The 25,108-nt window shown below is 22.5% G+C and overlaps 6 protein-coding genes across 7 annotated transcripts; 5 read left to right on the top strand and 1 right to left on the bottom strand.

The window, feature by feature from the left end:
* Positions 1 to 47: 47 nt before the first annotated feature.
* LOC127283745 (probable dimethyladenosine transferase) lies at positions 48 to 4,600 on the bottom strand. Its single transcript, XM_051308810.1, has 5 exons — positions 4,428 to 4,600; positions 3,583 to 3,949; positions 1,959 to 2,304; positions 1,714 to 1,820; positions 48 to 270 (listed from the first exon to the last, which is right to left on the bottom strand). The coding sequence occupies exons 1-5, from the start codon at positions 4,483 to 4,485 to the stop codon at positions 228 to 230; spliced, it is 921 nt and encodes a 306-aa protein (XP_051164767.1). The 5' UTR covers positions 4,486 to 4,600; the 3' UTR covers positions 48 to 227.
* Positions 4,601 to 5,250: 650 nt separating this feature from the next.
* Positions 5,251 to 9,036, top strand: LOC127283743 (ankyrin repeat family A protein 2-like). Of its 2 annotated transcripts, none has more exons than XM_051308807.1 (6): positions 5,251 to 5,522; positions 5,716 to 5,936; positions 6,068 to 6,200; positions 7,879 to 8,099; positions 8,460 to 8,607; positions 8,679 to 9,036. In XM_051308807.1, the coding sequence occupies exons 2-6, from the start codon at positions 5,718 to 5,720 to the stop codon at positions 8,744 to 8,746; spliced, it is 789 nt and encodes a 262-aa protein (XP_051164764.1). In that variant the 5' UTR covers positions 5,251 to 5,522; positions 5,716 to 5,717; the 3' UTR covers positions 8,747 to 9,036. The 2 variants fall into 2 exon arrangements, with proteins under 2 accessions (XP_051164764.1, XP_051164763.1); XM_051308806.1 differs by having other exon boundaries at positions 5,254 to 5,522; positions 5,667 to 5,936.
* An 839-nt stretch (positions 9,037 to 9,875) lies between these two features.
* LOC127283742 (CDK-activating kinase assembly factor MAT1) lies at positions 9,876 to 11,801 on the top strand. The gene is made up of 2 exons (XM_051308804.1): positions 9,876 to 10,213; positions 10,362 to 11,801. Exons 1-2 carry the CDS (start codon positions 10,090 to 10,092, stop codon positions 11,204 to 11,206), a joined length of 969 nt encoding a protein of 322 aa, XP_051164761.1. The 5' UTR covers positions 9,876 to 10,089; the 3' UTR covers positions 11,207 to 11,801.
* Positions 11,802 to 12,470: 669 nt separating this feature from the next.
* LOC127283741 (uncharacterized) lies at positions 12,471 to 17,149 on the top strand. The gene is made up of 3 exons (XM_051308803.1): positions 12,471 to 12,636; positions 13,438 to 13,865; positions 16,163 to 17,149. Exons 2-3 carry the CDS (start codon positions 13,438 to 13,440, stop codon positions 17,064 to 17,066), a joined length of 1,332 nt encoding a protein of 443 aa, XP_051164760.1. The 5' UTR covers positions 12,471 to 12,636; the 3' UTR covers positions 17,067 to 17,149.
* An 856-nt stretch (positions 17,150 to 18,005) lies between these two features.
* LOC127283739 (coiled-coil-helix-coiled-coil-helix domain-containing protein 10, mitochondrial-like) lies at positions 18,006 to 25,096 on the top strand. The gene is made up of 3 exons (XM_051308801.1): positions 18,006 to 18,205; positions 24,387 to 24,552; positions 24,844 to 25,096. The coding sequence occupies exons 1-3, from the start codon at positions 18,108 to 18,110 to the stop codon at positions 25,048 to 25,050; spliced, it is 471 nt and encodes a 156-aa protein (XP_051164758.1). The 5' UTR covers positions 18,006 to 18,107; the 3' UTR covers positions 25,051 to 25,096.
* LOC127283740 (coiled-coil-helix-coiled-coil-helix domain-containing protein 10, mitochondrial) lies at positions 19,003 to 23,893 on the top strand. Its single transcript, XM_051308802.1, has 3 exons — positions 19,003 to 19,192; positions 21,090 to 21,505; positions 23,712 to 23,893. The coding sequence occupies exons 1-3, from the start codon at positions 19,155 to 19,157 to the stop codon at positions 23,723 to 23,725; spliced, it is 468 nt and encodes a 155-aa protein (XP_051164759.1). The 5' UTR covers positions 19,003 to 19,154; the 3' UTR covers positions 23,726 to 23,893.
* Positions 25,097 to 25,108: the final 12 nt, after the last annotated feature.

The raw sequence follows: 25,108 nt of genomic DNA, 5'->3' as shown, positions 1-25,108 counted from the left end.
ATATAATTATGTAATAAATAATTAAAAAAAAAAAACAAAAGAAAAGAAAATTTTCCAATTTTTTTTTATTACATAAACACATTTTATATTTATATAATAAATATATTTCTTTTTGCAATTATCATGGAAATCGTATTTTTGTACAAATTTATATTATATACATTTAAGGATAAACCTAGAAAAATATGAGAATTTTCTATATATATATATATATTAAAAATTCAAGTCTATGCAAAATGAATGCCTTTAAGATTAAATTGATACAGCAATCTGAAACAAATTATAAAATTACATATATATTAATTGTAAATAATTATATTATGTTAAAAGAGTATTATTTGAATAATTTTATTTTAACAATTAGGGTGGTCAAGCAAGGGGGGGAGGAGGGATCGATTCTATACAAATAAATCCTAGAAAAAAAAAATTCTCAAAAAAAAAAAAAACTACACCAAAAATTTTTACACCATTTATTTTTACACGAGAAAAAAATTATACAGTGTTGCCACAAAAATTTTATTTTATTTTTTCCTAATTTTCATAGTCAGAATTACAATTTTTTCCCTGATGAAAATATTTCAAGAGGTTTTCAATGATTAAAAATAAAGACAATAATTTTTAGAAGTAAAATTTTGAATTAAAAAATTTAGAAAAATTCTAATTTTCAGGTCTTGGATCAACTTTAAAAAGCGCAAAAAAAAGTCATTTTAGTCGATTTACATTCTAAATAATGTCGAAAAAGTCGATTTTTTTATTTTATTTTTGATTTAATAATTGAATTTTTAAAGAAATATTAAAATTATTAAAAAGTAATTGAACTTTGGAAATTTTTGGAAATAATTAAATTTCAAAAATTTTTGTTCAATTTCAGACAGTAAAAAAATTTTACACAATTGAAAATAATTTAATTTCCGAGGAGTTGTAATTGAAATTATTAAATTTCAAAATGTTTTAAATGGAAAATTTTTAAAAATAATTAAATTTTAAAAGGTTTCAAATTGAAATTTTTGGTAATTTTATTTTATTTTTTTTTTAATTGTAAACAATTGTTGAATTTCATAAAATTTTTAATTGAAAAATAATTTAAATAAAGAAAATCTGCATGTATTCTAAAAAAGACATATTTCGTTTAAAAATTTTGTAAAAAAAAAGGAAAAAAAAAGTCGAAAAAGTCGCATTTTATTTAAATAAGTTAAAAAAAAAGTCGTATAATCCGAGGCCTGTAAATATTTAACAAAGAAGTACCTATTATAAACTAATGCACTCTAAAATTTAATTTTGATTTTAAAAAAAATTTTAATTTATACATCTTAAAAATTAGATTTAAAATTTTTATGGGATTTTTCTAAAATTTGACCATGAAAAATGTATCTAAATTATTGTAAAATTAGAATTGAATTGAATTAAACATAACAAAATTGGAATTTTAAAAATAAAAAAATCTTATTAATATTAAAATTTCATATTTGATATAATTGTATTTTATAATAATTAAATTTAAAAAATAATGAAACTTGAAATAATATTTTTTTAAAAAAAGGTTTGAAAAATAATAAAATTAATTTAGAAAACATGAAAATTTTGTTCAAACTCGAGAAAAAAGCGTAAAAATCTTTCAATTTTATTCCAAAATTTAAATGGGTATCCTGATAATAATAATAATAATAATAAATAATTAGATTAATTTTAACATGAATAATTAATTTTACGTACTCTTTAAAGTCATCAACATCCATAGTTCTAGCTCGACTTTCTTCAGCTTTCGCTTCTATCAAAACGTTATTTACCAATTCTTTCATATCAAAATTTTCTGGAAGAGTCTGAAATCAATAAAAGTACATTGTTTATTATTAAAATAATGTTTCTTATTTTTTTTTTTTTTAGAAAAATAACGAATAAGAAATTAAAATCTTTATTCATTAATTCAGAGAGATATTTTAATTTTTTATTTCTTGTACCTTATTTTGTAAACTGCAGTGAATTTTATAATTTTTTTCTAGCACTGCTAAAACAGTTGATTGTTTAAAAGCGGCGGCAAGTGTTTTATTTTTACGAACAAAAGCAATTCTCGTGAGACCATCCCATTCTCTATAATCAATGGGAGGTGGTGGATTACGTGGTTCAATTCTAACAACATTTGATTCAACTTTTGGTGGTGGTCGAAAATTATTTTTTCCCACTTTCATTAACATATCAACCCTCGCCAATAATTGTGTATTTATACTCAATCGACAATAAACCTTATCGCCTGGTTTTGCAACTAATCGTTCGGCAAATTCTCTTTGAAACATGAGAACTGCACATCTGTAAAATTAGAAAATTTTAAATAATATTAATTAGAATTTAAATTTCTTAATTACAGGCCTCGGATCGTATTTAAGGCATACAAAAAAAGTCGTTTTAGTCAATATACATTTTAAAAATAGTCGAAAAAGTAGATTTTTTTATTTTGATTAAATTTAATAATTAGTTAATAATAATAATAATAATAATAATAATTCTATAAGAATAGTATCAAAAAAATTTATTTGGAATAAATTTTCAAAATTTTAATTGAGAAGTACTAATTTCTAAAAAAAATTATTAAAGTTCCATTTTTTAAATTTTTTCAAGTCTAATTTAAGCAATTTATTTCAATTTTAAATTTTGTCATACTTTTTATTTTTAATGATCAAAAATAATTGTTGAACCATAATTAAGTTTTAAAGAGTTTTTAATTGAAATTTTTTAAATAATTGAATTGCAGAAAATTTTAAATTTGAAATAAATCTGCAAATTTAAACTGCTGTAGTTTTTTTTTTTTTTTTTTTATTTTTGACAATTCAATTTTAGAGTTTTTGTTTGAAACTTTTTTTTAAACAATAATTGAATTTTTTAAACAAATATTAAAATTATTAATAATAATTGGATTTTTTGAAGAATTTGTTTGTTAAATTACAGGCAATAATTAAATTTTACAGAATTGAAATTTCCAAGACAAGAATATTGTAAATATCATTGAAAGTAATTAAATTTCTGAAGAGTTATAGTTGAAATTATTTTTCAGAAAGTTTTAAATTGGAAAATTATAGAAATAATTATATTTTAGAAAATTTTGAATTGAAATTTTTGAAAATAGTTGCATTTTAAGTGTTTTTGAATTGAAAATTTTGGTAGTTGATTTTTTTATTTTGACAATTATTGAATTGCATAAAATTTTTAATTGAAAAATAATTTAAAATAATATTGAATTCGTGAAGAATTTCATTAAAATTATTAAAAATAATTAATTTAGAGAAGAATTTTTTTTTTAAATTTGTTAAATAATTAAAAGAAAAGAAGATCTGCATTGTATACTAAAAAGATGTATTTTGATTAAAAATGTTTAAAAAAAAAAAAATCGAAAAAGTCGCATCTTATTAAAATTACATAGTCGTAGAAAGTCGTATTTACGAAAAAAAAATTGGGAAAATTAGATAAAATTATATAATCCGAGGCCTGTAATTGACGTTAATAAATTGTCTATAATTTTTTAAAGATTGGAAAAAAATAAACATAATTAAAAATTACTTTTTTTTTAAAAAAATAATTTTTGCGAATTACCTAAAAAATGGCCGATGAAGTAATAATTTAAATACCAATGGCGAGGAAATTTGATAGGGAATATTAGCGACGCATAAATCAAAAAATGGTAATTGAGTTTTTAGAACATCGCCAATCATAATTTGAAGTTTTGATTGTAATGGAGTGCCTTGAACTCTTTTTTGTAATTCGGCAACCATTCGTGGATCAACTTCACATGCTATTACTTTTTTTGCTTTTTCCAACATTTTTACTGTCATATTTCCTGTACCTGGACCAATTTCTAAAACCACATCTGTTGGTCGCATCGCTGCTTTTTCTACCATTGTTTGAATAATCATGGGATTTTTCAATATATGCTGACCAAAATCCTTATTAAACATTATTCCTGAAATATTTATCAAAAATCACTTATTTAAAAAAGTTGAAGTATAAAATTTTTGTTTTTCTTCCTCATGAAGATTTTTTGGGACTAATTTATAGTAACCTATTTAGTATTATAAAAAACTTAAAAAAACGTATTAAGTGTCAATACATTTTTTTAAGTTATGGGCAAAAAACATTTTTTCTAATTTTTAAAAATTCAATAACATTGGATAGAATAATAGTCCATTTTTTAAATATTTGTTTTTTGCATTCCTAAGGTCGTAAAATATACACATCAAAAATGATCAAGTTCGAAAAATTTTGGTATTACAATAATATTTCCTCCATGAGAAAGTAATATTCAATTTTTATGTCAGTAAAATTTATATAATTTTTATTATTTGTTTTCTTAAAATAAATTGAACATTTCAAATATATAATAAAGTAAATTTTAGGTTAAGTTTAATTTATTTTAAAATATAATTAAAAAGAATACGAACCCTGCTTAACGACATCCTTGTGAACACGAGAAACTTTTTCTCTTCGTACTTTAGGCATTTTTAATCAAATTTCTTTTTTTTATTATTATTGTCAAAATTATTTACAATTTTGTCACAAAAGTTACAGACACACGTGGTAAATACGTCTGAAGTTAGACTCAATTTGTAAATAAGACCAACGCACAGTGAAATTGTAAAACGTAAATTTTGTCATGAGATAGAAAAAGATAGAAAAATACTGTTGTCAGGTTGCGCACGAAGCGCACGAAATCTACCCCCACCGTGCCGTCCGTCCGCCTTATAGATTATTATTAACATTGTTGTTATTATTATTATTTTACTATTATTATTTGCTGTCAATTTTCATTATGCGTTTAAATAAATTTATAAACATTTTGTTAATAAAAATAATAATTGACTAATTATTATTTTTGGTAATTAAATCGTATTTATTTCAAATACGAATATTATTGGCTCAAATTCAATTTATGTATTTTATTTAAATAAAAATTATTCAATACAAATAAAGATTTATTTTAAATATCAAGTATTCAATTAATAATATCATTTATTAATAATTTATTATTAATAAATATCTATAAATTCATTATTATTATTAAAAATGTGTTTTTGTTAAAATGAATTCAAAAGTTAGCGCCTGAAAACTAATCAGCTGTCGGTAAAAAAGAGACATAGTTGCTCATGATTTTTTTCTTGTGTTTGTGGCAGTATGGTGGGAGGCGGACGGACGGCATGGTGGGGGTAGATTTCGTGCACTTCGTGCGCAACCTGGCAACAGTATTTTTCTATCTTTTTCTATCTCATGACAAAGTTTACATTTTACGATTTCACTGTGCCTTGGCCTAAAGTTATCGATTTGAAACGATTTTTTTGGCTGCAGCGCCATCTTTTAAGACCAACTTCATCGTCTTCATCGGCTACAATAATAAACACTACAATAATGTTTACAATTGAAATTTGTATAATTTTATTCTCCTTGTAAATTGTTTAAAATTTTAATTTTCTCCTCGATTTGGAAATGTTTAATGTAAAAATTCTACATTAAAATATTGACATTAATTTTGTTTTTTCTTGGTAAGTAACAAAATTTTTTTTTTATAACTAAGTTAATTTGCTTGTAAATAATCATATGATTTAGACCTTGTAAAATGTATAAACTTCTGTAAAAATTAATACATAAGATAACTTAAATATAACAATGCATTTTATTTATAACAGTTTGAATCATTTTTCATAATAAAAAAAAATAAATATATATATATATAAGAAATGAAAGAAGAAGAGGAAGAAGAAAATGTTGTTAAATTGGAAAATGGTTCACAAAATGAGAATAGCAAAATTGCTATTGGTATTCGACCAAGACCATTAATTTGTAAACCAGGACATGTAAATGTTGGATGTAAATCCGAACCTCTTGAAACAAAATGTTATTGGAATCCTGGAGCTTGGCAAGATGCTACTAGAACTAGTGCATTTCAGCCTTATAAGGTTAGTTTATTTCAAAATATATTATTTAAAATAATAATAATAATATTAATTAAGAAATATTAGATACCTAGTATAAAAACACTAAGTTTTTGTCCACATTTTTTTGTCTTTTTATTTATATAAAAAAAAAGCCTCCAACTTTGCTCACAAATTTACAAAGAGGAAATACTCAAACAGAAATACCACAACTTTACGTTGGAAAGGATATAACATTTTTCACTCTTGCTGGTCAAGGTGAACTCACACCGGACGATATTTGTCAGGGTAAGGGCGAAATAATAAATTAATTGGATCAGACCATAATATTTCGTTGCAGCGTAATTTAAAAAAAAATAAGATACTTACAGAAATTATTCTAAGTAGGAAATTTAATAAAAAATTTGCATTTTCTTTTAAATTCAAATTTTTGATGAATTGTCTTAAATTTGTTGTCTACCTTGAAGTAAAATGTTTCTTGAAAAACTAAAAATTTGTTAAAATCTAAAAAAAAAAACTGAAAACATTTTATAACTGACTGATTAAAAAAAATATGGATTCTAAAAATTAAAAATTGTTCTAAACAGAACTAGGAATGCTCTAAAAAATTTCTCCGTGACATTTTTTTGAAATATTAATAATTTCCGAAATAATTCTAATTTTCAAATTAGAATTTTGATAAAGTAAAAATTGTACTAAATAATTTTGCTGAATAATATTTTCCGAAAAATTTATTATAACTGTTTTTTTTTTTTTTTTTTTTTAATAATTCGCTATCTTTAAAATCTTCCCCAATATTTGCTTTCGAAATTTTTGATAAAATTTTGATTTTTTCAAAAAAAAAAATAACTTACGTCACAATAGATTACAAATAACAATGTTAAAAAAGTAATTTTTGTTAAAACTTTCGTTGATAATTTTTGAAATATATATTTATCTTTTAAATTAGACTAAAAACCAACGAAAAAATTTTGGTGCTTGTAGATTTGTATACAATTTAAATGTTGTGAAAATTATTATTATTAAATTATTATTTTTTCTTTTTACGAAGATATTAAATTACAAAGTTCGGAAAAATACAAAAATTGCGTACTTTAAACTCAATATTTCTTGTATATTTAAAGTGAAAATGAAAAGTTTCTGAAAATTCTGAAAGTTCTTTTCATTTACTTCCTTTTTAGTAAGTTGAAATTTAGTTTTTTATTTATTTATTTAAAAAAAAATTTTTACCATTTTAATTATTCCATTTTTTTTTTTACAAAATAATTGTCGAAAATTGTAAAATTGTGTTATTTGAGAGATGAAATTTGAAAATATATTTTATCCATTGTAATTTTTTAACTACTTAAATAATAAATTAATTATGTAATTCTAAACAAGATTCAATATAATTCTCTTTTTACACTTTTAAGAATTATTTTATGTTTTTTTAAAAAATATTTTCTATTTGCAACGAGTTTGATCGAAATATAATGATCTGATCTGTAAAACGAATATAAATTAATTAAAAACTATATAATTATAAGACAAGGGTTCGTACAAAACTTGAAAATCATGGAAAAGGCCTGCAATTTTTTAAAGTTACTAAATTTTTCAAGTTTAAACAATTTTTAGAATTAAAAAAAATTCTTTAAAGATAATTTTCTGAAAACTGTCGAAATCGAAAAACAAAAAATTTGCTCAAACCAAGAGTTTATGTTAATTTTTTCAATTAGATATTAAAAAAAATTGTTTAAAATCACGAGAAAAGCGTAGAAAAAAAGATAGAAATTAGGTATATTTAACATCAACTACTACACTAGAATTTTAAAAATAATTTATACAATTTGAAAATTAAATTAAAAATTTCTTTTTAATATTTGAAAATCCTTGAAAACCTAAGAAAGTTTTAAAATTTCAATGACAGGTTTTTGTATGAACCCTAATATTATAAGAGAAAGAAAATTAATAAATCTTTTAAATTTAGCATCACTAGATGCATTGGATGAAAAAGGTTTATCAGGTTTAATGTGGGCCGCTAGTTACGGTCAATTGGGTAGTGCTCGTCAACTTTTGGAAGCAGGAGCTGATAAAAATTGTCGTGGTCATCAGGGACAAACGCCATTGCATTTAGCGGCTGCTTACGGTCATCATGATTTAGTTAAACTTTTAATAAGTCATGGGGCTGATCCAAATATTTATGAAGAGGTATATATTTATATAATGATAATAATACAATATATATAATTAAAAGTATTTGTAAATTTTCAATTAACAAAATTTATAATTAACTGAATATTTATTTTTTCATTTAATAGAGAAAATTTTCAATTAAAAATTAATTTATTTTTTATTGAATTTAATTATTTAACCATATTCTTGATTTTGAAAATTGTCTTTTCTTGTATTACCTAAAATTGAAAAAAAAAAAATATATTCCACTGTAATCCCTGAATTTTTATAATACATTTTTTCTTCAGTTATTATTGTGTAATTATTAAAAATTAAATTTTTATTATTGTATGATTATTATTTTTCAATACAAAATTTTTATTTTAATTACATCAGGAGGGAAATACGCCATTAATTTATGGAGCGCATGGAGATCATCGTCACGTTTGCTATGAACTTTTATCAAAAGGTGCTGATGTGGCGCATAGAAATATTCACGGCATAAGTGCATATCATGCTGCTATTTTAAACAATTCATTAGCAGGTATTTTATATTAATTTAATTACTCTTAAAACTAAAATTTATTAATCGAAATTATATTGTTTTTTTTTAAGCAAAAGCAGTGATTGAAAATTATTTGGTAGAGAAACTTGTGAACACATCAACTGGAATTCTATCGTAAATGAGAAATACATGCAAAAAAAAAAAAATACAAATAATGTTTAAAACAGAATTTATAGTTTATTCCTAAATTTGACATTCGCAATAATTTTTTTTAGAATGTATTTATGACTTACTTTATCATTCTATGTACAATTCTTAAAGTATTAGTAATTATGTGATTTTTTTTGTATTAGAAAAATAATTTTTCAATAATTTATTTTGCTTAAATTATAAAATGTTAAATTTTATAAAACCATGACTATATTTTATAATTTTAAATGAAATAAACTTTTTATGAGATAAATATAATTGATATTTATTTATATATATATTTATATTATTATAAATAAAACCACTTCAGGGTTTTAAATACTGAAAACAAAATGAATTTTATTTGATTAATTTAAAAGAAGTGCAAATAATTTTTTTTCCACTAATTTCTTTATAACGACTGTCAATAAATTTTAAACAATTTACTAACTATTACTAATATATTGTTAAATTATAATAACTTTAAAAATCTTTGTCTTTGTTAATATAAATATGAATTTTCTTTTCTAGAAACTAATACTGTTTTTAAATAGGAATTTTTTTTAAGCTTAATTTATAGTAAACAATATTCATGATTTTTTTCAGTCCGCTTAAAGGCTAATAAGAGATTTAAAATTTAAAAATAACTTTGTTTTTTTTTTTAATAAATAAAGTATAAAAATTTAAAATTATATTTTTTTCTCCACATTTTTGGAGTAGAAACGATGCAGAAAACTTTTAAAAAAATAAATTGTATTTTTTAAAGAAATAAAGTTAAAAAATTAAAATTTTTTTCCTTAAAGTTCAATAGTTTTTACGTAAAAAAGATAAATAACTTTTTTCGTATAACAAAAAATAATACAATATAAGCATTAATTTGTAATGAAAATAAATCCAAAAATAATAATTTTTAATCAATTCCTCACATTTTAAGAACTGGATCAAATAAATATAATATTGTATTTATAATCTAAAAATAATGCAGTTTATATAAATATGAAAAAAACAAACAATTTCAGTTGTAAATTTATAATTTTTATATTTATTTTGAATCAAAAGTAAGGGCGGCATTTAATGCGCGAGAGCAAAAAAAAAGTAAGGTTATGTTTGACAGCGGTGCTTTTTATTCGCGTTTCGCGACACATCGCGATCAAAACATAATGTTTTGTATTCTGTCTGTAATTTATCGAATTTTGTGATAATAAAGTTTCTAAAATTACTAAAAAAAAAAAAAACTGATTACAAAAATATTAGAAAAAGATTAAAAAGATTAAAATTGTGAATAATATTTATTTATATCCATAGTGCGTGATTTTAGTAGAAATATCAACCATGGATGATCAAGCATGTCCACGTTGTAAAACAACAAAATATCGAAATCCGTCTTTAAAATTGATGGTTAATATTTGTGGACATACTTTATGCGAAAGCTGTGTAGATTTATTGTTCTTAAAAGGTATGACTAATTATAAATATCATAAATTTTCATCCCATTCATTTGGAGGTTATATCCTCGTAAAGTTATTTACTTTATTTACAAAAATAAATATTTTCTGTATAATTTTTTTTTTCGATTTTATATTTAGTTGAAAATTTTTCTCCAGGTTCCGGTTCATGTCCAGAATGTAATATTGTTCTTCGTCGAACAAATTATCGCGTTCAACTATTTGAGGATCCAATGGTGGAAAAAGAAATAGACATAAGAAAACGTGTGCTACGTGATTTTAATAAAAAAGAAGAAGATTTTGCAAGTCTACGTGATTATAATGATTATTTAGAAGAAATTGAGACAATAATATTTAATCTTTCAAATAATATTGATATTATTGAGACAAATAAAAAAATTGAAAATTATAAACGTGAGAATAGAGAGCAAATATTAAAAAATAAATCGAAAATCAATCAAAAAGAAATTGAACTCGATGAACTTATACAAATTGAAAAACAACAGGAGGAAGAAAAAATGATAGAATTAGCGCAACAGGATTTAGAGACAGAGAAAAATAAAATACGCGAAAGAGAAGCACTTATACAGGAGCTTATTTATTCTGAAGGTAATGCTGATAGTATTGTTAAAACATTTGCCTCGGCAATACAAGCATCAAAAGAAGAAAATAAAAAAGTTGTAACAATGCAAAAAGTTACTCAATTTAGTTCGGGAATTAAATTTGGTAATCAAGGTGGACATAATTTTATGCCATTGCCAAAAATTGATGACGGTCCATTATTTAATTATGAGCCAATTATACAGGATATTGATGGACCATCACCGCCCGATTGTCGTCAACTTCAAGTTCGTGGTTATATAAATCATATTAGATTAGAAAATCCATCGGAAAGAGCTGGTGGTTTTAAGGCAAATATTGCTTGTCTCAGAGCACTTCAAGAAGCAATGGTTGGCTTATATCATAATCCATTAATAAAACAAAATGAATCAATGTTCTTCTGACTGTTCGAATCGACGTATAGGTGTTTCTCAAATTGTTATATATCTATATATATTATAAAAAATATAAGTTTCAAATATGAACAAAATAATATTCAATATTGAACTTGTAAAAAAAAAGTCTAGGGGAAAAACGAAATTGAAGTATGCAAATCGTTTATATAAACGATTTTTAAAGAAATAATTCTTTAAAATGAAAAATTCTACCTGAAAAAATATTTTTTTATAATTTGTTGATTAATAAAAACTATACAAGAAATATTGTTTTAGGTAAAAAATTATAGAATTTTTCATTTTAAAAAATTATTTCTTTAAAAATCGTTTATCATAAACATTGCGTACTTCAGCTTCGAAGGGGGGAAAAAAAAGAGTTTATTTTTTAAGAAAGAATCGTACAAACAAAAGTATAAAATCTTTAAATAAAAAAGAAAAAAAATGTAAATTTAATTTTTAACAATTAAAATTTTGCATTTGTATATGAAAAAATACAATTTCTCGTTAAATATGTAGAAAGTAAAAAACAATTTTTTTTCCTTTTATCCAAATGCAAATTATTTTTAATAATAAAAAATAAAATTTCTTATATTATTACTGAAAAAAAATTTTTTTTTTTTTTATTTAAAAATACAAAAATGTAAATTTGTATTAACTTTTTGTTTTCATTGTGTACGTTTGATTCTTTCTTATAATGACGAAAAAAAGACTAAAAAAAAAATATTCTTGTATTATTTATAATTATTTATTTATTTTCTATTTGTATGTTGTGTAAAAGGATAATTAACTATTAAATTTCCTTCTTTATAATAAAGGACGTATTTTTTTTTATAATTATAGAGAACAAAATGTAAAATTCGTTCATTTTCTTTACACTATTGTAATTATTGAAATATTTGTTCTATAACTTTTAACGTCATTAACATATTAATTGTCATCAAACATTTGTGTAAAATATTATGTACATATTTGTAAAGTATAATACATATTATATGAATATCATTTATTAATAAAAAATATATATACGAAATTAACTGTTTTTAGAAAAAATTTGCATTATTTTTTTCGACTTAAAAATTACATAATCTTTCTTAATTATTATTATTATTATTATTATTGTAAAAATAACTTATAAAATTCAATTACAGTCAACTGGGGCTATTTTACTTACTCAGGGGCTATTATACTCAGCGCCAGTTTTTTTTTGAAATAAAAATATTTATATTGAATTGTTTAAACTTGCCGCTTGTTGTAAATATTGTTTGATATTTTTATTACAGAGGGCGCTAAATGTTAACACTTAATATTTTTGACAGAAATAAGCAGAAAAAAAAAATTCATAAAATCGTGAAAGTGAAAAACATTTTTGCAAATTTGCAATAACTTTATATCTATACTGGATTTCGAAGAATTTTCTTGTATTTCAAAAATTATTCCTGGTAAGTGTTGTCAATTTAGTTGTGATAATGTATGTACATGTGATGCGTTACATTTTTATATTTTAATAAAAAAGTGCGAAAAATTTAAAACTAGGATTCTCTAGGGGTAATTATACTCACTTCTTAAAATTAATTAATTTTCAAAATTTTTTTTTGTAAAATGTAAATAAGTGTATAGTGCATATCTTACGTATACATTTTTGACATCCTTTTTGTAAAAAAAAACAGAAATATATAAATTTTATGATTTCACAGGGTATAACATAACCTCAAAAAATTAATTTTCATTAAGGGTTGGGGGGGGGGACCGGTAAAATTTCAATACATTGAAATTAATGTGCTGTCAATTTTTTTTTTTTGATAATATTGAGCAATTAAAAATTATAATATATAATATGAAAAATTAAAAAATAATTTTTTAATATTTTTTTCAAATAAAACGAAAAAATTCTCGTAAATTGAAAAGTTGATCTTCTCTCACAATTTCTCTTATTTTTCATTGCCGATTTTTTTTATGATTTTAAGTAATCAAAAATTTTTTCCGAATTTTTTTTTACGATTTTCTAGTTAATTTGAAAATTTTTTCCCTTAAAATAATTAAATAAGCTTTATTGGGAATTTATTTTATACTGTTTATTCAATTTTTTTTTTTGAGAATAAAGTTCCTGTGTTAAAATGAAGGTATGTACGTTGTAATTTTTTTAAAGACATCCAAAAGTATTTCAGATAATAAATTTATAATAAAATAACTAATAAATATTTAAAAAATAATTTTCTAATATAAATTTTGTTTGTTTATAGATGGTTCGAAATTATGTAAGAAAAACTCCCTTGGAAAAATTAGCATACATGAAGGAAAAACCTCCGGAAGTCGAGATTTGTATTAAAAACGTGAATGAAAAAAAGATGACAATAACTGAAATGTCTTCAAAACTTGGAATAACAAGGAAAACTGCTGCCAATTATATACGGGAATATAATAATAATACTTATGAGACAGTAAAAGTTGGTCATCCCACTGTTTTCACCGTTGAAGAGGAGTCAATTTTTCGGGCTCACATTATTCATTTAGAAGAAAGTGGATTTCCAGTCAGTAAAATGGATCTTAAAATTATTGTTCAAAATTATTTGGAGCAATCAGGACGAGTAGTTAGTACATTTAAAAAAAATATTCCAGGAGAAGGCTGGATAAGTGGATTTTTGAGTCGACACACAGATCTCTCACAACGGTACGACATAATATATTTGTCTTCATATTTTACCGTTTCAACATGTTTTTTTTGCAATTTTATGCAATTTTTTCGAATTTTTGAATATATACCTATAAAATTTTCCTTCTTTTGAAATGTTACTCAAATAACATTTTATTTTTTTAAATCAATAATTTCAATTTTGCAATTTTTAGTAAAAAAAAACATATTTTTAAGCAATTTTTTTTTTGGTAATTTTTTGCAATTTATTTATTGTTTTTTCGACTTATTTAAATAAGATGCGAATATTTCGACTTTTTTTTTTTTACATTTTTTTGACAAAATTTTTAAATAAAACACGTTTTTTTTAGTATACAATGCAAATCTTCTTCAGATCTTCTTTATTTCAATTATTTAACAAGATTTTAACTAAAAATTTTCTCAAAATTAATTTTTTTTAACAATTTTAATGAAATTCTTCACAAATTTAATTAAATTATTTTTCAATTAAAAACTTTATAAAATTCAACAACTATTTACAATTTAACAAAAAAAAATCAAATAAAATTACCAAAAATTTCAATTAGGTAAAAATCTTTTAAAATTTAATTATTTTAAAATTTTCCATTTGAAACTTTTTGAAATTTAATAATTTCAATTATAACTCTTTTGAAATTCAATTATTTTAAATGATTTTTATAAATATTCTTCGAAAATTCATTTATCTGAAAGCATTTGGTAATTAAAAAATTTTTAAGTACAATTTTTGTCTAATTTTTAATCTAAATTCTTCAGCAACAGAAATCACCGAAAAATTTCAATTCAAAATCATTTTTATTTTCAAAAATTTCAATTTAAAACATTCCAAAAATTTAATATTATTATTTATAAAAATGTCAATTGTCGCTCCTCCAAAATTTAATGATTTTAAATGATTTTTATAATATCGTTCAAAAATTCAATTATTTGAAAGCGATTTTCAATTTTAGAAATTCAATTTTTGTCTGTAATTTCTAATAAATTCTTCATCAACAGAATATTACAAAAATATTTTAATTAAAAATCACTTGAAGTTCAATTAATTTCAAAAATCTGAATTGTAAATTTTTGAAAATTCAATTACTTTTAAAAAATGTCATCTAAAATTATTTGATAAATTAGTTTCAGTTCTGTAAAATTTAAGGGGAGGGACCGCTGAAATTTCAACCTTTCAAAATTGAGGCTGTTTCAGGTTGTCAATTTTTTTCCAGTTAATATTGAGTATTTAAAACTGTAATATACTATGGCATAATTGATAAACAATTAATTTATTAATAATTTTTAAAATAAAACTCGAAATTTTCAAAAACTAAAAATTTAAACTTCTGTCACAATTTTTATTATTTTTAATTGCTAATTTTTTTTATACACTTTTCTCAAGATTCTGAACAATCAATCGTGTGGATTTTGAAAAAATTTAATTTTTGAAAAATAAAAAAAATTGCAAAATTTGTTAAAAAAAACTTTTTTTCAATTTTTCATAGTGAAATATGATTTCAGTTTCTAAAAAAATTAAAAAAAAAAATTGTTACCCCTAAACCAAACCAATTATGTTTGGTTTCAATTTGATTAATTATTCCTTAAAAATTCAACTTCTTCTACAATTTATATTATTTTTTATCGGTAATTTTTTTGTAGACTTTTTTCATGATTCTGAACAATCAATCGTATGAATTTTTAAAAATTTTAATATTTTCAAAAAATAAAATTTTGAAAAGAGTCAAAAAATTTTTTTTTTTTAATTCTGATAATTCACAACAATTTTAGATCCAAAATAATGCCAGAAAAAAAATGACACCCTTTAACAATATTAATTTCGATGAGTTCGATGAATTATTGTCTGAAATTTAATAATTCAAAAAAAAAAAAATTTCAAATAAATACTCTAAAATTGAATTGTTGTCAGAATTTTGTCATACTTAATTAAAATTTTAAAAATTCACGTCTGGAATGTTTATGATTCTGAAATTTTCAAAATAAATTTTCTTGGTAATATTCCTGTAGAATTATTCTTATTAAGGAAATAATCAAATGGATTTAATATCTAATAACATTAAAGTAAAATACTTATTAATTAATTAAATTTAATTAAAATTAAAAAATCGACTAAAACAATTACTTTTTTTGCTCCTTAAAATCGTTCCGAGGCATGTAATTAACTTAATTCTTTGAAATAACTCATTATTTTCATTTGAATCAATTTTCGATTTTATTTTTTTATAATATTTATATAAAGTATGAAAAAATATTCTTAACAATCTAACATTTGAAATAGTAACCATTAAAAAAAATTGCAGGTTTGCCAGTAACATATCAAAAGCGCGAACTGCTGTCAACGAAGATGTAATAAATGAATATATAAATAATCTGTCAACAACAATCAACGATGTGCCACCTGAAAATATATTCAATTACGACGAAATCAATTTTACCGATGATCTTGAAAAAAAGAAAATCATTTGTAAAAAAGGTACAAAATACTCCGAGACAATTAACAATTCGAGTAAGTCAAGCACAAGTATAATGTTCTGTGGAAATGCTGCGGGGAAACAAGTATCACCGTACATTGTTTTTAAATCAGAGCACATGTGGAAAAAATGGACCGAGGGTGGACCAATGGATGCCCGTTATAATAGAACATCGCACGGTTGGTTCGATTCATGCTGCTTCGAAGATTGGTTTATTTATCACCTTCATCCAATTTTAAAAAAACTCCACGGAAAGAAGGTCATTATTGGTGACAATCTTTCAAGCCACCTAAGTACAAAAGTAACGGAAATCTGCAAAAAGGAAAACATACATTTCGTCTGCCTTCCTCCAAATTCGATCGATTTTTTTCAACCTTTAGATATTGCCTATTATTGTCCATTAAAAATCGAGTGGAGGAAAACGTTAACTGCATACAAAGAGAGCGAAGAGGGTCGAAAATTTGCCATAATGCCAAATGACAAAATTGCCAGTCTTCTTAAAACCTGCTTAGACGGTTTGAAATTAAAAATTTCAGACAACTTGCAAGAAGGATTTCATGAATGTGGAATTTATCCTTTTGATAGAAACCAAATCCTTGCGAAATTAGTTTCTTCACAATCTGAAACAGACAAAAATCTAATTGGAGAGGCTTTTTTAAAACGCGTGCAAGATATTCGAGATCATATCGTACCAACTGAAACAAAACGTAAACGTAATAGTGAAAACCATTGAGATTCACCTCGTGATAGATATTTTTTAATTATATAATGTTTCATAAAAAGTTATCGTTTAAATAAATCTTGATTTCCTTAAAATTTCAATTTTTTTATTTGGACGACTACATGAGGTGATCGCATTGATTTTTATGAAATTGATAATTTAGGTTTCTTTAAGAGTTAAAATAAGAAATTTTAAGTATTTTTGAAAAATTCAAAATAGTTTTCAAAATATTGCAAATTTCATTTCTTTTTTCTTTGATTTATTATAACTTTCGTAATTTTTAATAAATCAAGATGAATTTTTTTTTAATTATTCGTATTTAGATGCTCTTTTATGAAAAAATATGAAAAAATAAAATTTTTAATTCTTATTTGAAAAAACAATTTTAATTGTTTAAATAAATTGCTAAATCAGAATTGCTATTCCAAAAGCTTTAATTACTGCTTTATTTCTAGTTTCCTTGATGTATTTAAAAAAAAAAATTTTTTCAACAATAATAAATTTAACTTAATTTATATTAAATTACATTTATTATAAAAAAATTTTTTTTATTTTTTTACACAAAAAAAAATAACAAGGAACTTGAAATTTAGAGCTAGTTTGGCTGCTTTAGAGAATTTCTCAGTTTCTTAAGAAATTTTTGATTATTCAAAACTCAACGAATTTAAAAAACATGAATTTTTGGACAGTTTTTAATTCAAAAATTTTAATTTCTTTGATAAAAATATAAATATTTCATGAAGAATATTAAATTTATTAAAAAGCAAAGAACTTAAAAATGAACTTTTGAAAAATGTTATATAAGTAAAAATAAAGATTTAAATTATTATTATTATTAATTATTATTCATTTAACTTTTTTATTTATAAATTATTTTTCTTATATTTTTTAAATTATTAATTTGCTAAATAATTTTTAAAACAAATTAAAAGTAGATTCGTATTTGTTTCAATTTATCAATTTGACATTGTATAAATGTAAAAATAAAAAAGAATTTTTGTAACTATTTTTTTCTGACAACTTTGGCTTCGAAATTTAAATTAAAAAAAAAAAATGTCTGGTCGCAAAAATTCTGGAGGGACTCGTTCATATGGAAGTAGAAATTATAAGAGTCGAGGTTCATCGGCACCTCAAAGACAACCACAAAGAGGGTATTTAAAATAAAAAATAAAAAAAACTTTATTGTTTTCATATTTTTTCTTTCTAACTAAAATTCAAAACTCAACCATAAAAATTCTCATAAAATACAAAGGAATATTTTGAATAATTTTTTTTCATTTTAATTTTTTTTTTTATAATTTATATTAAAATAATGATATTTTTTTTTCAAAAATACAGAGTAAGTATTAAATAAATCCATTCACTAAATGTCACGTGTTTATATAATTATATGTAAGTATTGCAAAAATCGTGCAATCTGAGGATCTTGTGATGTGATTGATCATCAAAGTAACGAAGAAAAACATTTTGGGAATTGCAATTTATTGCATTAAGAATTCCTAAAATTGAACTTAATAAATTTTAATACGTTTTATAAAATTAAAAGTGAAAATGAAAAGTAAATTAATTTTTTAAATTATTTAATTATCGCGCAATATAGTATATATCTATCTACTGATTGGTGGACATAAAGGTTATATGAATATGACACAAATGGCGGTATTTTTGAAAACTCAATTAAATGCGTATTTTAACCTACAATTTAGAAAAAAGATAATTTCATTTTTATATTGTTTAAAAATCTTTTGAATATTATAATAAAATAAGATAGCAAAAAAATTTTATTATTTTACAACTCCCTATAGCAAATAAAAATTAATTTTTGTTTATTTCTATTAGTTTTATTGATTCCGGAAGATATTTATTCTAGAAATCTCTCGACACGTCTGCGCTGAACTTATAAACAAGATGCGTCAAAATCGTCAAAATGTTTCCCCTTCTCTATTTTGTTTTACGTAATATTTCAATTTGATTCTCAGAAACTCCTCTGAAGCTCTTAATAAGAGGCGATCGCCATTTTAGTTGAAGTTTAGAAGGTTCACAACGCAGACGTGTTTTTGCTTTTACAAGTGACTTTGTGATTAAAAGAAAAAAAAAATCATGCCTCGAAGACGTGCTGCAGCTCCTGCTCCCAGGACGTAAGTATATATTTATATTTATTTTTCCTTTATTAAATAATTTTTTATTTTCTAAATTTATTTGTAATAACAGTTAACTATTTCATCAATCGTTGTCATTGCGTGTTACGAAATACAAATTTTAACCTAAAAAAAAAAAATTTTGTCATGACGTCTCATGTTTGCATATAGCAAATCAATACTTAATACGAACAATTTCGTATTCGAATTTTATATTTTCGTTAGATTATTGAAAATAATTACATAAATTCTTGTTAATTATATTTCATTGTCTTGTTCAAAGTCCAAGGACTCCGAAAATATTTCTCTCTATAACACGTGCTTTATTCGTAAAATACGTTGTAAAATTTTAGAAAAGAATTTTCCAATTCGTCGTAGTACTTTTTTTTTTGCAAAATTATTGTAAATATTTGATATATTGAAGATAATAATTCTTCAAATTAAGGCACTTATTCATACATAGAAAATCAATTTATGACGTTTACATTAATTGGTAATTATAAATAGCAGTATAATATACATTGCTCGAATTTATGCAATGCATTTTCCTATTTAATGTATCTTAATGAATAAAAAAAAAATCCTTTTTAATCGAAACGAATCGATTGACTTATATAAAGTATATTAATTAAGAATTATAAAATTAATTGCGATTTTACGCTTTTGAAAAAATTAAAAATTTTTACCATACCTAACTTTAAAAAAAAAATTTTTTTTTAAAATTTAAACTTAATTATATTAAATAATTTTAATCAAAATTCTTTAAAAATTCCATTATTTAAAATATTTTTCAATTCAAAGTCCTTTTAAATTCAATTATCTAAAATATCTATGTAAAAAAAAATTTCATCAATTAAAATTTATGAGTTTTAATTTAAAATTTCCTGAATTTTCAATTATTTTTCTAAATAATTTAACTTAAACTCTCCAAAATTCATTTACTTCTAAAAATTTAAACTAAAACTTTTTCAAATTTCAATTATTTCTTCAATTTTTACTAAATTCATTTTTTTTAATTTTTTCTTGAACTATTTGTCCTTAATATTGTACAGAAGGTTTCTTTTCTTTAAATAAAGTAATTAACGAGAATAAAAAAGGTTTGTTTGAACCCTTTTTTTTAACTGCTTCTAAAGTGTAATACTACCTTAAAGTAATTTTAAATTATTTTTTAAAATTTGTCCTACACTGAATTAAATTCTGGAAAATTTGTCTTAGTTGAATTCTGAAATATTGTAAATAAAATTTCTTGAAAATATCCCTACGAAACATTTTTATTAAGGAATTAATAAAACTTATTTAATTTCTAATAACAATTGTTTGATAATAATAATAATAAAATATTTACTAACTAATTGTATTTATTTAAAAATAAAAGAAGCGACTTTTTTTTTAGTTCTTTTTGTCATGTAAATCGATTTTTTTCTTCTTCTAAATTCGATCCGAGGCCTGAAAATGCCAAAAATTAAATGTATTCATTACTAGTTTACAATAAAAAAAAAAAAGACTTAAAATAATTTAATATATTTTTGTCATTAAAAATTATTAAAATAGTACATACATGTAAAAAAAAATTTACGAAGCTGAAGTACGCAACGTTTATGATGAACGATTTTCAAAGAAATAATTTTTTAAAATGAAAAATTCTACAATTGTTTGGGTAAAAAATTTTTTTTTATAATTTTTTTGATTTATGAAAACTACAAGAAATATTTTTTAGACGAAAAATTATAGAATTTTTCATTTTAAAAAATTTTTTCTTTAAAAATCGTTTATTATAAACGTTGCGTACTTCAGCTTCGTAAAATTTTCACCTCGAAAAGTCCTGGATTTTTATTTGGTAAAAGCGCTAGACACTCTGCATTATTTTAAAATTATTAATGTTCATTTATTTTATTAGCGTAAGGTCAGCAGCTCCTGCAAGGGCAGCAGCAGCTCCCGTCAGAGCTGCTCCACCTCCATCAGTTCCTGCTCGTGTGGCTCCATCAACTCCAATGATGGCACCAGCACAACAACAGGGTCCAGGTCTTATGGGACAAATGGCAGCAACTGCTGGTGGAGTTGCCATTGGATCAGCCGTTGGTCACACAATTGGTCATGCAATGACTGGACTCTTTAGTGGTGGAAGTAATGAAGCCGTAGCTCCCGCTGCTGCTGCTGCACCTCAACAAGTTGCACCAGCTTCTCAACCAGCTGCAGCAGGCGGTGCCTGTTCCTGGGAAGTTAAACAATTCCTCCAATGTGCTGAACAACAGTCAGACATTACCCTTTGTCAAGGATTCAATGAAGCTCTTCGCCAATGCAAGATGGCTAATGGTAATTTTTAATTCTTTATTATTTCATTCTATTGATTATTATATTATTTATTATTTTTCTTTTTAGTTTAGGCTAAATCCATATTTTAAGGAGGATTGTACCGCAAATTGAAGTGAAGCGAGCTTTTACAAAAAAAAAAAAAATATTTTAAAACAATTTTATAAAAATCAGCAAACTAATTTTCAAGTATATTTACGTTACTACGAGTCACAAATGCAAAGAATTTTGGATAAATGTTGTAAAATTAATGAGATATTGGCAAAAGAAAAATTGTTATAGCGGATAACTCAGAATTCATTTAATTCATTTAAACTAAAATTATTATAAATTATAATTATAATAATTATTATAATTATTTGGACGATTTTGTCTATGTTTTACTGTCACGGAGGACATCAGATAAACAAACATGGCGTCAGAAATTAATTTATTTAAAGCTTTTGTATAGCAGTTTTTAAATTTCGCGTCAAATTACGTTTAATTAAAAAAATGCCATGTTTCACGGAATTCTTTGCTGAAATATTTATTTAGTTCACTTTAAAAATCTTTTTCATATATATTAATCGACGGTGAAGTCTCATTTAAAATTTTTTTTTACATTATTTTGAAGGTTTAATTTATTAAAAAATCATATTTCTATAGGACTATATCTTTACTGAAAGTGTTCAAAAAAACTAAATTTATGGGTTTTGTAGAGGCTTTAATTGCAAAATACTTTCAAAACTAGACGATGAAAATTGTTTAAACTTTACAAAATTATGTAAAATTAATTCAACTTTAACATATTTCAAAAGCATTTAAAAATTTTTCCTTTTTGTTATGGCACATTCCTCCTTAAGGCCAGGTCTAAGTCGTGTCAGCTGTTCCATTGAAACTTCAAAGGAACAGCTGACTCGACTTGGACCTGGCCTTAAATCATGCAGGTCGATTTTTATTGACCCTGAAATATTTTATGATTGTTATTAATATTAATAATATAATATAATATAACAATATTTAAATTTTAATATCAATATGTTATTATTTATAAAAAATAAAGATACACGTATTTTCTTATTTTTGATAAAAACTATTATTATATTAACTAAGTTATACACATTTGAATATTAAATCGTAAAATTTTTTGTTTATTTTAAATCAAAAAAACTTAAATTTTAAGACGAGGTACAAGTGAAATTTCATCCTTTGGAAAATTTCGTTGTTTTAGAATGTCAATTTATTTTTCGACTTTTAATCAAAATAATAATAATAATGAGAATAAAATAATGCTGTTTTATGAAAATTTAGAAAGAAATAAATATTAATTAACAAATTTTGTAATTGAAATTTAAAACGTCTTAAAATTGTTTAAAGTTTCAGGGTTGTCACATGTCTGCGAGAATTTTATGAAAAGTAATGGAAAAATATCAAATTTTTAAAAAATTCTACTAAAATTATAATTTTTCAAAATTTACAATTCAAACTGTTGCTTCTAAAAATTATTGTCTTAATTTTTTTTATAATTGAATACCTCTTGCAATGTTTTCATTAAAGTCAGGGAAAAGATTAAAATTCTAATTGGAAATCAGGGAAAAATAAAATAAAATTTTTGTGACAATCCTGCAGTTTCTAAATTTTTTAAACTAAAAATAATTTTTTACACTTTAAAGATAATAATTTTCTGAAAACTGTTGAAAACGAAAAAAAAAATTATGGCTAAACAAAGAAATTAATTTTTTCAGTTACAAATTTAAAAAATGTCCTACTTTCCATGTTTTTCTGAAGTTGTTAATTTATTCGTAAATAATTAATGGTTTTTTTAAAATGTTCTTTAACATTTTTCTAATTAAATTTGTTATATATTCTGAATTTTTTTTTTATTTATATAGAACTTGAAAATTACATTTAAAATTTCTCTGATAATTTTTTTGAAATTTGACCTTAAAAATCTATTCTTTTGAGTTCTACGATTCAAAGTTAAAATGTTCATAAATTCGGTAAAAATAAATAAAAATGTCTTTGTTTTTTTTTATAAATAATAACATACAATTTCAGCTAAAGTTAAATTTCTAACTTAAAGCTAGTCGGCCTGCACAATTTGGAATAATTATAATAATATGATAAAAAAAATTTGTATATTATAATTACTTTGATTCATACAATTATATTATTTTGTATAATATTTTAATGGCAAAACTAATGTGCAATTTTTCTGATTTATTTTCAGGATTGCAAATTTAAATTAGTTACTGGAATTTTAGACATTTACTACTAAGATGGCTACGTTGGGAGTCAATTATTCTTAAATGCAGCCATTTAATTACAAATTAATAGAATATTTTTTTTTGTGACAGTTATGAAATTATCATGTATTAAATGAAAAGTGAAATAAATTTTAGTTGAAATAAACTTTTATCTAATTTATTCAGTTCCTATATTTTGATTTTATTTAATGTCAAAAATTTGAATTATCTGGAAAAAAGACAAAATATTTTCTTGAAATTAGGGAAAAAATAAATTAAATTTTTGTAGCAACACTGCTTTTAAAAAGTCGTGTTTTCAAAAAATTATATTTTTTAAAAGGTAAAAGAAACTTTAGATAAAATGTCAATTGAATATTCGTCAATAGGATAAAAAATGAATTTTGAAGCTTAGAATATAGAAAATTGAATGTAAAAAATATATTTAATTTAGAAAAAAAAATGTTATAAATAAGACATTAAAAATTTTAATGTGGACAAATTTTTTATTTAAATAATTGATAATAATAAATTTGTAAAATTAACAAATCAAAGAAAAATTAATTTGAAATCGTTTTTAAATAAACAAATTTTTTTTGTTTGATTTTACAATTCTAGAGAATTAATATATACAATCTAATTGAGAAAAATTTGATTTTTAGACGATCTTACAGCACCGTTAGTTCAAAAGATTCTTTAAAATCAGCAGACACAAAAAATAGATTAACAGTAACAAAACCTGTGGATAATCAAAATAATATTAAACAACCTTCTTCAATGAAAAATTTTATTGCATCAGCTGCAGGAGTTGCTGCAGGTTCTGCAGTAGTAAGTTATTTCATTTTTCAATAAAAATAAAAACTGCATATCAAATTCATCAAGATTTTTATTTTCATAAAATATATATATATATATAGTTTTTATATATTAAATTAATCACAGGATCTTTATCAGAATCGGGTGAAATCGTTCATTAATTATTTATACAATACAGAAATTTTTCACAAATGCATATTATTATACAATATTTATTTCATTAAAACTTGAAACATTAAAAAAATTATCTTTTCAAATTATATGGTATTTAAACACTTACCAAAAATTAATTTTCAAAATTAGGGACATGCAGTTGGAAATACTATGTCAAAAGCAATAAATTCTCCACAAGCAATTGAATCGACATCATCTAGAGGTGGTATAGGAATATGTTCTACTGAAGTTCTTCAATTTTTTCAATGCGCCTCTCAAAACTCAAATCTAGACACATGCAAAGCTTTTCACAATATGATGCTGGAATGTCATCATCGTCATCAGTTTCATAATTAAATTAACTGCAAAAATAAAATTGCAGAAAAAAAAAGAAAAGAAAAAAGAAGACATTAAA

Source organism: Leptopilina boulardi, unplaced genomic scaffold, assembly GCF_019393585.1.
Source record: "Leptopilina boulardi isolate dan_hultmark-lab unplaced genomic scaffold, ZJU_Lbou_2.1 LbouV2_310, whole genome shotgun sequence".
NCBI lineage: Eukaryota > Metazoa > Arthropoda > Insecta > Hymenoptera > Figitidae > Leptopilina > Leptopilina boulardi.
This window is presented reverse-complemented; position numbering and strand designations above follow the sequence as displayed.

Excerpts from the sequence above, each read along its gene's own strand:
- LOC127283739 (XM_051308801.1), top strand. The coding sequence starts at position 18,108 with ATGTCTGGTCGCAAAAATTCTGGAGGGACTCGTTCATATGGAAGTAGA. Across the intron at positions 18,206-24,386 it reads CAAAGACAACCACAAAGAGG|ACGATCTTACAGCACCGTTA; the intron begins GTATTTAAAATA and ends TTTGATTTTTAG. Across the intron at positions 24,553-24,843 it reads TTGCTGCAGGTTCTGCAGTA|GGACATGCAGTTGGAAATAC; the intron begins GTAAGTTATTTC and ends TTTCAAAATTAG.
- LOC127283745 (XM_051308810.1), bottom strand. The coding sequence starts at position 4,485 with ATGCCTAAAGTACGAAGAGAAAAAGTTTCTCGTGTTCACAAGGATGTC. Across the intron at positions 3,950-4,427 it reads CAAGGATGTCGTTAAGCAGG|GAATAATGTTTAATAAGGAT; the intron begins GTTCGTATTCTT and ends TAAATATTTCAG. Across the intron at positions 2,305-3,582 it reads CTTCATCGGCCATTTTTTAG|ATGTGCAGTTCTCATGTTTC; the intron begins GTAATTCGCAAA and ends CTAATTTTACAG.
- LOC127283742 (XM_051308804.1), top strand. The coding sequence starts at position 10,090 with ATGGATGATCAAGCATGTCCACGTTGTAAAACAACAAAATATCGAAAT. Across the intron at positions 10,214-10,361 it reads AGATTTATTGTTCTTAAAAG|GTTCCGGTTCATGTCCAGAA; the intron begins GTATGACTAATT and ends ATTTTTCTCCAG.
- LOC127283740 (XM_051308802.1), top strand. The coding sequence starts at position 19,155 with ATGCCTCGAAGACGTGCTGCAGCTCCTGCTCCCAGGAC. Across the intron at positions 19,193-21,089 it reads GCAGCTCCTGCTCCCAGGAC|CGTAAGGTCAGCAGCTCCTG; the intron begins GTAAGTATATAT and ends TTATTTTATTAG.
- LOC127283741 (XM_051308803.1), top strand. The coding sequence starts at position 13,438 with ATGGTTCGAAATTATGTAAGAAAAACTCCCTTGGAAAAATTAGCATAC. Across the intron at positions 13,866-16,162 it reads CACACAGATCTCTCACAACG|GTTTGCCAGTAACATATCAA; the intron begins GTACGACATAAT and ends AAAAAATTGCAG.
- LOC127283743 (XM_051308807.1), top strand. The coding sequence starts at position 5,718 with ATGAAAGAAGAAGAGGAAGAAGAAAATGTTGTTAAATTGGAAAATGGT. Across the intron at positions 5,937-6,067 it reads GTGCATTTCAGCCTTATAAG|CCTCCAACTTTGCTCACAAA; the intron begins GTTAGTTTATTT and ends ATAAAAAAAAAG. Across the intron at positions 6,201-7,878 it reads ACCGGACGATATTTGTCAGG|CATCACTAGATGCATTGGAT; the intron begins GTAAGGGCGAAA and ends TTTTAAATTTAG.